We start from the raw sequence: 11075 nt of genomic DNA, 5'->3' as shown, positions 1-11075 counted from the left end.
TTCACATATACACACAGAGCACAGACCTCATGCAGCCCCACCGGGGCAAGAAGAGACTTTAATTAGGGGAGGGAAGATCCACCAGAATAAGAAAAGGTACAGCGAGCGTGGGAGCAGAGGAGCCAGAGCAGGCGGGAGGGCCCAGAAAAGCTCTGGAGGACTCACCTCTCCACCTCTAGCACAGGCACTGCACTGACAGACAAGGCGAAACAGGGGCCCCTCTCAGCGGGGAGGGCACAAAGTGGACCCTGCAGCCAGAGGTTGCCGGGCTTTTGGGTCCCAGCTTCTAGGCGTAGCTAATGGCCTCTGGTTCAGCCCTTGTCCCCAACCAGTGCTGGGTGGCCATCTTTAGGCAGAGCTCAGGAAGCTGGCAGAGGGTCCCCACCACTTCAACTGGGCCCAAGGAGGCTTGGGAATGAGAGAGCAAGGGAGAGGAACTGGAGTCAGACACCTCCCTCCCTCCCCACCTGGGGTGGCTCGGGCGAGGAACAGTAGTCGCCTTCTGGCTCCAGGCCAGCCCAGACCCACAGCGACCAATAAGGTACAATCACTGGGACCAGTCACAGCTACTGGAGGTGGAGGTTGTTTGTTTAAAAAAAAAAAAAAAGACAAAAACGTTACAGTCTCCTGCAAGCACAGAATTTAAGTTTCAAGACGTTAAAAAAAATCTGTCCCAGCCCAGGGGACTGAACATCAGAAGCCAGCCTGACCAGGCACGTGTGGCCTTGGGGCAGGTCCACTGCTGCTTTGTTGCCCAGCTAGCAAGCACTCCACCCCCCTCCCCATCTAATGCCCACCCAGACCCAGCTCCCCTCTGCTGCTGTGCCGCCGCTGCTGCCGCTCTGTGAAGTAACTCCAGGAGGCCTTTGCAGAGACGCGGGGGAGTCTGAGGGGGAAGGCCACGAGATCCAGCCAGTGGTTTAAAACTGTCAAGAGAACCAAGAGGTGGTGAAGGGTGGTTATTACTGTATCCTGCTCTGGGGAGGTAGGCTGATCTGAGCTGCCACTGTGCTCAGATCTCTGAGGGGCAGGGTTGGGTCCCAGAACACCCTGTGGGCACAATCTTTCTAACTCAGCCAGCATTCAGCAGTGACCTCTGGAGCACTGGGTCTAAACCTAGCACTAGACAAGGCAGAGAAGTTAAGGGTGATGTGGGCTTTTCCACAGCTCCCCTTGGCCGTGTCATGGAGGCTGCTATAAAGCCCTCTCAGTGCCTTGCTTGGTGAACTCAGGCTGTCTTCTTTAGAGATGGGGTACTCACATCCAAGAGCTTGGGGACTCAGCGGGCCAAGGGCAGAGGGACCCAGGATCTGGTACTTTCTGTCAAGCTCTGAGTGGTCCTCCAACCAGGACAGGCCCTTGAAACATTTTCTGCTTCAAGTATTCCCTGTGGTGCCTATAAAGCCCTGGACATTTTATAGACCAGAGGCTGTGGACCAATGGCCCAAGGGCTGAACCCAGCCCAAAGATGAGCACTGTTTGGCCCACAGTGTTTAAAAGAATATGAATTAGGGCCAGCCCCGTGGCGTAGTGGTTAACTGCGTGCACTCCGCTGCTGGCGGCCCGGGGTTCGGATCCTAGGCGCACACTGATGCACTGCTTGTCAGGCCACGGTGTGGCGGTGTCCCACATAAAGTGGAAGAAGATGGGCATGGATGTTAGCTCAGGGCCAGTCTTCCTCAGCAAAAAGAAGAAGATTGGCATGGACGTTAGCGCAGGGCTGATCTTCCTCATTAATTATTAAATCAATCAATCAATAAAATAAGAATATGAATTAGTTGGCAACCTTGAAAATATGGGAGATGACACATACAAATCCAGATTTGGGGATTCTTCCCAAAAGCTGGAAGATGAAGCTATGACAGGCTGGAGCTGTGTGCTGGTGATCCTCTTCAGGTAAGCTGTGCGCTCACAAGGTCCCCACACAGCCCACATCACTCCCGTGCATTACCTGCCTGACCCTTGCATGTACCTTAGTGTGTGACCCCTGCCAGACGGCATGGTACTATCGTAGATCTTTTGAGTCTGAAAACCTAGCTCTAAGTCCTGGTTCCTCCACTTACTGGCTGAGGGACCTTGGGCAGGTGACTTAACTTCCAGAGCCCAGATGACTCATCTGTAAAACGGGGATAACACCTGACTCAAAGATTGTTTTATTTTTTTTTATTTATTTATTTATTTATTTATTTTTTTTATTAAAGATTTTATTTATTTTTTGCCCCCAAAGCCCCAGTAGATAGTTGTATGTCACAGCTGCACACCCTTCTAGTTGCTGTATGTGGGACTCGGCCTCAGGATGGACAGAGAAGTGGTGCCTCGATGCGCACCCGGGATCCGAACCCGGGCCGCCAGCATCGCAGCGCGCGCACTTAACCACCAAGCCACAGGGCCGGCCCTCAAAGATTGTTTTAGATATTAAATGATATATGTGCATGTGCTTTTTTAGCTGTATAACTACAGAAATGCAATTATCATAATTAAGTGATTGCTGACTGAATGAGCCAAATATTAAGTTGGGACAAGAACTATTTTTCTTCACAGTTGAATCTAGGGGCCTCCTAGTGCCCTGGCCTAAAACTTCGGTGCTATAAACCTGGAAAGCTTATTATGTACCAAGTGATATGCTTTATATTTATTTCATCATTTAATGCTCAATGACATTGAAAGGTACACATTAATTGTTTCCTCATTTCACAGCTGAGGAAACTGAAGCTTAGTTGAGAAGTTCAGTACATGCCCATGTAGGCAGTGAAGCCAGACTCACACACAGGTGGTCGGACCCCACAGCCCGTGTGATCTGAGCAAGCATGCTACCCTGTGCGCGCACTACAGCTACTCTGCACGGTGGCTGCCCTCAGTATAATTAAAGCCCAGGGGAAGCGGGTGTAAGTTCCATTTTTAGGAATCTGAGCTCCTGGGCTGGGTCTGTATGCACTGGTAGGAGTAAACACTAAATCTACCATCTAGGGATCATAGTCAGCTCTGAGTGGAACATGTCAACAAACCAAAGATTGTTTGGTAGAAGAAAAAAAAAAAGGAGGCATGTCCTGAATATCTAAACAAGAACAACTGTGTCATCAGTTCATCAATGTAAACAATTCCTCTTCTTCAGAGGGCTGCAGTCCTTGTCAGTTAGGAATGCACAAACAATTGAAGAGGGATCTGGAGGACTTAAGCCATGAAAGTGATGGAAAACAGGTTGAAGAAATCATGACTTTAAGCCTGAGAAACAGATGCTGAAGGAAAATATTTAAGTATGCTTGAGAAGTGGAATTACACTATGATTAACTGTTCCATATTCCTAGAAAATTCACATGCGGATTTAACTTGCCTCACTGGGGAGTTTGAACTAGATATAGGGAAGAACTCTGTGTACATTTTAAGATGTAGAAATGAGCGTCTAAGGCTCCATGAGGGACTAAGAGAAGCCTCCCTCCGGCACTCAGATATGGAAAATGCACTGCAGCTCTCAAAGACGAACCTCAGGTCCTCTAGCCCTAAGGCACCTCTCTGACCTGCCACCCACTAGGGGTCTTAGAGGCCTTACGAAATATTCATTCACACACTGTTGGCACCATTTTCCCATCAGATGCTAAGTTCTCAACACAACCCATGGCTCCTTCTACTTCTGGAAGGAAACCAGGAAGGCCACAACTTACATTCTTGAGGAACTCCTCAGCCACAATGCGCGCACGGGCATTGACCGACAGCTTCATCTCACTTATCTCCTTGTCAATCTCCTCCATGAAGTGGATTACAAAGTCCACCAACTTGTGTTTGTACATCTGCTCTGTGTGGAAGTTGGTGATCAGAAAACTAATGTCATACCCCTAGGGAATGAAGACAGTAGGGAGGAGGAAGAGAAGAAACAGGAGAGAATTAATGTCTCGGGGACACTTAGATGGCCATGTCCTCTACATTCATTCAGCCACATGCTTCCAGCTGGCTGTGACCTTCTCCCAAGCGACATGCCCTTCAGTCAACAGCCCACCTGCTCTGATGGGATGTCTATGTTGGATCCAAGTACATGAACCCAGTGGAGAATTCTGTGTCTGTTAGACATCTGTGGCACAAACAGCTGCATTCAGAATGAGTCAAGGGAGAGTGAAAGGACGTGAACTCTTGTTAGAGAAGAATCTAATCAAACAGGGAACATTTAGCCTGGAGAGAAGAGATGCTGTGGGAGAAGGATGGGACTGAGGTCTTTACCTATCAGTTGGGCTGCGTTTGGAAGAGCAATTTTATTTATTCTGGGTAGCCCCAGAGATTAGATCTAGGACCAGGAAAGAAATTTTAGCTCAGGATGAGGATGAGCTTGGCCAACATGTCTGATGAGTCTGATGAGGGTGCATCCTGCTCCGCATGGTAGTTTCTCAGTCACTGGGGATATTTCAAGTCAATCGCATGGGGTGTGTGTGAAGAAGACTCAGGTACAAAGTTAGGCAACAACTGAGCCAATGTCAACTGTGGCCTTGAGAGACTATGACTCAATTGGTGGCAGAGCTTAGAAAAGATTTCTGATTCACTGTACCCTTTATGTTGCTTCCTAAACTGTAGGCTCTGGGAAGACGAGCAATGCGTCTCATCTTTTTTGTCTTTTCCATGGCTGAGGTGCAACCAACTTCTCCTAAGCTTCTGATCCCCCTTACTCCCACTCCAGACAAGATGAGGCCAACTCAACTCAGGCAATGGGAGCCCTACAGCTAGAGAAGCAGCAATCTCAGTTCTGGAAACAATCCCAGGCCAGTGACAGTGGACTCAGTGGTAGAATCCTGGGTATTACAAACACATGGACCATGTGACCTCACCTCCACTGGTTTCCTTCGAAGGATAAAGAAGTTCTCTGCTCGCATCATCATGAAGCGCATGAACTTGTGGCATAAAATCTTCTCAATCTCATCAGCCTGGTGAGAGCAAAGGAGAAATGTGTTTCCTTAAAGCTGACACCCTATGCCAACATAAACCTGAAGCCTGGTCTTCTGACCCCAATTTCCCCCAGGCTCGCTGGAGGCAGTGGGGTTTGTACTGGGAGCAATCACTGCCTGAACTTTGAATTGTGGGGCACTTGGTTGCTAACTGAAAGGAGGGTCTACCACACGAGAACCTTTCCAACTTAATGGGGCACTATCATGATCTTATCTTCCCCCCATTCCAGAGAGGTAATTCTGGCAAACCCGAGTCTTTTACCCACTCCTTTCAGAAGCCATACCTATATTCCAAGCTGCCTTTCTCTTTCTCATTTCACTAATGCAGCATTTTCCAAAGCCTGTGATACATACCATCCAGGGCATCAGAGATAACCTTAGGTGATCTCCGTTTTAATAACACTGAACATCAAACAATCCCCAAAGTTTCTCCCTGCTGAACTCTCAATATTTCTAAAGGAAGAATTTTGCAGCTGGGTGCTGGAATGCCCTTACCACTCTCCAACACTTGTTACTCTCCCCTTTTAACAAAGAGAGGAGGCCCCAGGGTTAGAGCTTTCTGTAGGCAACAACATCTAGTTTGAACTTAGTAACACTGTTCTGTTTTCATTGTATTTCTTTTTTAGAGTTGTCCTCCATTTGAAAAGTGATACTGTTTTTCCACTTATGGCATAAAGTTTTTCCAACAAATTTAAGTAAAAGGAAAAAAGTCAATTTAAAGAAATCTCTTAGGGGCCAGCCTGGTGGCGTAGTGGTTAAGTTCATGCACTCTGCTTCGGTGGCCTGGGGTTCGCAGGTTCAGATCCCAGGCTCAGGACGTACGCAGTGCTTATCAGGCCATGCTGTGGCAAGCATCCCACACATAAAGTAGAGGAAGATGGGCACGGATGTTAGCCCAGGGCCAATCTTCCTCAGCAAAAAGAGGAGGACTGGCAACAGATGTTAGCTCAGGGCTAATCTTCCTCACACACACAAAAAAGAAATCTATTAAGTAAGTAACTGTCCAGGTGGTGTATGTGTGTGTATATATATATACACACGTACATACATGGCAAGAATTATGGGAATGGTAGGAATGTCAGACATTTGTGAAACACTGTATGAGGAAGCACAAGAAATTACCCTTTTGTACCCTAAATCTCACTCTCAGAGTTTATGGCTATCAAATTGGTAATGGTATTATTGATTTTCCTGAACTAGACTTATTCTTCATTCCTTAGGAATGGTTCTATGACCTGACAACAAACTGGCCCATGGCCTTGGTTGCTCCATTTCCTGCCTTCTAATCCATAGTAAGGCCTAAAAGATGGGGTTGCTCTCTATTCTACCGACTTGCTGAGTTTGGCAAACCATTTCCTGGTTACGTTCAAGGAAATAGAGCCTGGGTTTCCTTGCACCCTGAATCTGGCACGCTGATCTCTCAGACAGAGACCCCAGGCCTCCTGGGGAGGCAGGGGCTCCGTGGTGAGCTCACCTGTTTCACAGCAATGCTGACCCGGACAGAGTTGATGGAGCCCTCAATCAGTACCTTTTCCTTCTCATTCCTGCTGATGGTCACGGGTTGTAACAGGAGCTCTTTGCTACTCCTGAAAACACAATGTCACAGAGGCCTCTGTACAGTAGAGGAATAGAATGCTCAGGGAGACCTCATAGCAGGTCCTCAAGTCACCATCTGAGACCACAGAGTCCAAGGAATAGGGGACTCACAAGCAGGGGTGCTCCAAGATGGGGGCCAGCTAGTGTGTTCTCCAGTGAAAAGAGCACAAGCTCTGCAGGCAGGGTGAAAAGGTTTTGAAATCCAGCCTCCTCTGTTACTTTCCTCGGGCAAATTACCCTGTTGGAATCTCAATTTCCTCAGCTGTAAAATGACTCTGATTCCTATTTCACTGGCGAGGACTGAGAGAGATCAAAAAGGTCAAGCGTCTAACAGCATGCCTGGCACATGGTAGGAGCTTTACAAATGATAGCTCTTATTTTAATAACTACAGGCAAACCCATATACCATTTAGGGAATGAGAAGAAAGAGACTGCCTTAGATAAAATCGAACATAGTCTGGCTTCCTTTAATTATAAATTCAGAATGATTCATTTATTCACTAAGTGATTCACTAAGACCCCTCTCAGCTCAGTTCCCTCTGATCCCTAGATATCTGTAATGGTAGTTAACCGTGGTGGTGGTGTCTGTGAGCTGTTATCCTTTTAAAATGCCTAATGGAAATCACATATGTTGACTAGTAAAACACAGCACATGCTAACATCTCATCAGTTTTAAAAAATTCCAATCATATCAACTTAGTGTAGTAACACTGCTTATCTCAGGTATGTATAACCCAGATTAAATTTTATAGGGGAAAAAGAATAATTTATTTACAAAACATAAACTAGATAACACAAAATAATCCAAAATATGGAATATTTGGAGTAGGGGATGACACAATCCAGGCTAGTGAGGGGAAAAAATCCCTGATCTTAAATTAGAAAAGGAGGGAAATGACATCTCAGATAACTAAATTCTCCGTCCTCTCCTTAACCTTCCAGTGGGTTCAATAATGCCACAGGAGATCCTTCACAAACGGCCCTGCTCTGAGAAGTCATACCTTGTGTCAAGCAATCTTTGCTCCAGGGTAGCTTCTCCCCTGGGTTTTGTCCTATCAACCCACTGACCCTATTTTCTGAACTCCAAATTGGGAACTACTGTTTCTCTGGCAGCAAGACAGAATACATGAGCTGTAACTGTCCTGACAACTCCAGGACAGAGGCTCATGGCACCCTCTAGACAACAGCCATCTCTGGGTGCTGCACTCATCACCCCCACCCCGACCTTTTCCTTCCCTACCTGACTTCCACCTCTGGCTTGTTGTGTCGTTCTACGACCTGGGAGGAGAAATTCTCCAGGCAGAGGGCAGCCTGCAGCGTGGCCCGCACGGCACTCAGGTAGGGGCGGAGAGTGGCAGTCTGTAGGAAAAACCCCAAGGGAGGATCAGCATCTGTCTCACCAAAGCCACTGGCCCCCTACTCCAGCTCACATAGGAGCCAAGCAGTATGGAGGGTGCCCAGCTCTCAGACAACACAGTGAACAGAACAGACTAGACCTTCAAAGTGTCTTTCATTCAAAGTCTAGAGCAGTGATTCTCAAGGGGACGATTTTGTCTGCCAGCGGACATTTGGCAACATCGAGACATTTTTCACTGTCATGACTTAGGGGGAGAGGTGCTACTGGCATGGAGTAGATAGAGTCCAGGCATACCACTAAACATCCCTCAACACACAACAAAGAATTATTCAGCTCCAAATAGTGCTGAAGTTGAGAAACTCTGGTCTAGAGGCATACAGGTGAATGACTATCCTCCATCAGTCTTTTGAGCCAACAAATGGCTAAGTCCTCTGTATGCCAGGCACTGAGCTAGGTGCTGGAAATTCAAAGATGATTAAGACCATCTCTACCCTTAAACAGCTCAAGTAGCAGGAGACAGAGAAAATAACGATGATATAAAGAAGGATGAAATGTGAAATAATTAGATTTACAAGTTATATCTGCAGAAGAAATTGGTTTTGATTTGAAGATAGAAATAGGATTAGGTGAATTTTACAATGAGAAGCAGCAGAATAAGGCCATTCCCAGTAGAGAGATCAGCTTCTAGCTACACTGGCCTATCTTCAGTTCCTTTAATCAGCCAAGTTCTTTCTCACCTGAGGGCTTTAAGCATGCTGAACCATCAATCTGCAGGCTTTTCTGCCCTCTCTTTGCCTAAGTCATCCTTCAGATCTTGGCTTATTCAGGAAAGGCCTCTTCCTTCCCCAAAGAGGCCTTTCTTAACTTCCCTCTTCATAGCATTTATTATAATTTATAATGACACACCCTTCATACATCTTTAGTAAAGTGATTTCTCCTTCACTCCTAGACTGTAAGCCTCATGGTCAACAGACCATGTCTATTTTATTCAAATCTACATACGCTGCACCTAGCTCAGTCACTACCTAACATATAATGTCTTACCCAGTTTCTGCAGAATGAACGAAGGAACGAAAGAACTTAAGGTTAGAATTACATAAGAGGGCATTAAGAGTTCCAGAAGCAGTAATGAGTACACTGTTGCTGTATATGGGAAGCATTTTAGATTCAACAGATAAGGCTGCAATGGCAGCCTGAAGATTCATGGGGAATCTCAAATGCCAGGCTACTGAGTGTAGCTTTTCTTTTAAGATGGTAAGGAACTGCTGGGGCTTTTTGAAGAGGAAGTTACACGACTAGAGCTACATGGTGACTCTGTGGAGAATGGACTGGAGAGGGAAGTGAGACACAAGGCAGAGAGGGCTATTTAAGGAGCGCTGATGAGAGCCTGGACAGGGGCAGTGGAAAGGACAAACAGAGGGGATCACAGGGGTTGTCCAGCATAATGGAATCCAAAAACAACTCCCAACAAACTATGATCCATCCATACAATGAAATACTACTCAGTGATAAAAAGGAATAACTACTGATACACACAACATGCATGGATCGCAAATGCACTATGGTAAGAAGCCACACTAAAAAGTCTACATACTGAAGAATTCCATTTATATGACAATCTGGAAAAAACAAAACTATAGGGGGAAAAAAAATCAGTGGTTGCTTGAGGGGCAGGGAGGACTGATTATAAAGGGATTTGAAACTTTTTGAGGTGATGGAAATATTCTTGATCTTGATGGTAACAGTGGTTACATGACTGTATTTGTCAAAATTCACAGAAGGTAAACCTGAAAAGGGTGAATTTTAGGTGGGCAGCCCAGTGACCCCCGCCCTTTCACAAATAAAACAGACACAGTCTCATGTAATACCTCAGCAAACTTGATCTTTAAAAAATCAAGAGGCATGGCCTCAATTGGAAAAAAAGAATATCCCAGGTTTCTAGCTGAGTTAAGAGGACACAAAGCCAGAATAAGGGACATAGCAGGAAGAGCGATTAGGAGAAAAGGTGACTTTTGACCTGGAGGTCTAATTTCAGGGTGTCTTCAAGATATCCAGGCAAACCTTGAAAGAGACCTAGGAAAGCAGACTCAGGAGTCACCAGAATACACAAGGTCATTAAAGTCGGAAAACTAGTTAGCTATCAATAGGGAGACTGTAAAGAAGACGAAGGTGTTGAGCCAAAGTCTCAACTCCCAGGAACACTCACATTTATCAAACAGCAGGATTTCCAAGAAGGGAGGGATCAGCAGTATCAGAGCTTACATGCTACAGTAAGGCTGACACGATTGAGTTCTGACCAGGAAGGGGACGGGGTGGAGGCGGCATAAAAGAGATCTTTCAGCAAGGTACAGGCAAGGCTGGGGGCAACAAGAAGAGTAGGATAATTAAGTGCGGACGCTTCCCTTGGGAAACTGCGGGGTCAAGTGGGCAGGAGACGACAGGGCAGTGTATCTAGTGCAGTTCTACTCTGGGTGGAGAGGTGGCTCTACTACGTGCCTCAGCAGCCCTACTACGGGCTACGAGGCCTACTACACGCCTTCGAGGCGCTACCACAAGCCTAAGGGGCTCCGCTTCCGGTTTCCTCCATGCCTCAGGAGTACTCCCGACTCGCTTCGAAAGCCAGACCACGAAGCCGCAAAGCCTGCTGCTTACGAGGGCGTCCCCCGCTCGCCCCTTCCTCACTTCGGCCCCCGCCCCACCCTCTTTCTCCCAGCCTCATCGTGCCCCCACATCCCCAAGCATCCCTCGGCCCCGGGCCTCTCCGCTGCAAAGCCGCATCTCCCCCAGACCCAGACTCCTGAGGAAGTACAGCGAGGGTCCCTGGCCCGGGGTCCGGCTCTCTCACCATCGCGGGCGCTGGCTGGGCCGGAAAGCGGAAGTGCGGAAGTGGCCAGCCCCGCGACGCCTGCCGTTCCGCGAGAAGCGCAGCCGCAGTCTCCTCCCGGACTTCCGGACGGTACCATCTGTGCTCCGAGCGGGGGAAAAAGAGCCTAGGAACACTTGGTCCCTCGGAAGTTTTCCCGCCAGGACTGTCTTGGTAGTTTTAGACTCCTGAAGTTTCACCTTGCTACTCAAGCTCCTCCCGTTATCCATGCAGCTCTCGCTTGTGACTTTGGCCTTCTCGTCGTCTTTGCCGCTTTCTTCCCCCATAGTCATGTAATGGTGCAGCCAGCCTCAGGTTGAGCACCATAATAGGA

At 47.4% G+C, this 11075-nt stretch overlaps 1 protein-coding gene across 1 annotated transcript; it reads right to left on the bottom strand.

Moving 5' to 3' along the window:
- Positions 1–27: 27 nt before the first annotated feature.
- On the bottom strand, positions 28–11043 carry ARPC4 (actin related protein 2/3 complex subunit 4). Its single transcript, XM_087431459.1, has 6 exons — positions 10942–11043; positions 7762–7880; positions 6400–6511; positions 4809–4904; positions 3660–3830; positions 28–926 (listed from the first exon to the last, which is right to left on the bottom strand). The coding sequence occupies exons 1-6, from the start codon at positions 11032–11034 to the stop codon at positions 921–923; spliced, it is 597 nt and encodes a 198-aa protein (XP_087287585.1). The 5' UTR covers positions 11035–11043; the 3' UTR covers positions 28–920.
- Between the last annotated feature and the right edge of the window lie 32 nt (positions 11044–11075).

Source organism: Ceratotherium simum, chromosome 5, assembly GCF_057802395.1.
Source record: "Ceratotherium simum simum isolate JZ-2026a chromosome 5, ASM5780239v1, whole genome shotgun sequence".
Lineage (NCBI taxonomy): Eukaryota > Metazoa > Chordata > Mammalia > Perissodactyla > Rhinocerotidae > Ceratotherium > Ceratotherium simum.
Note: the sequence above shows the minus strand (reverse complement) of the source record. Positions and strands in the feature narration are given on the sequence as shown.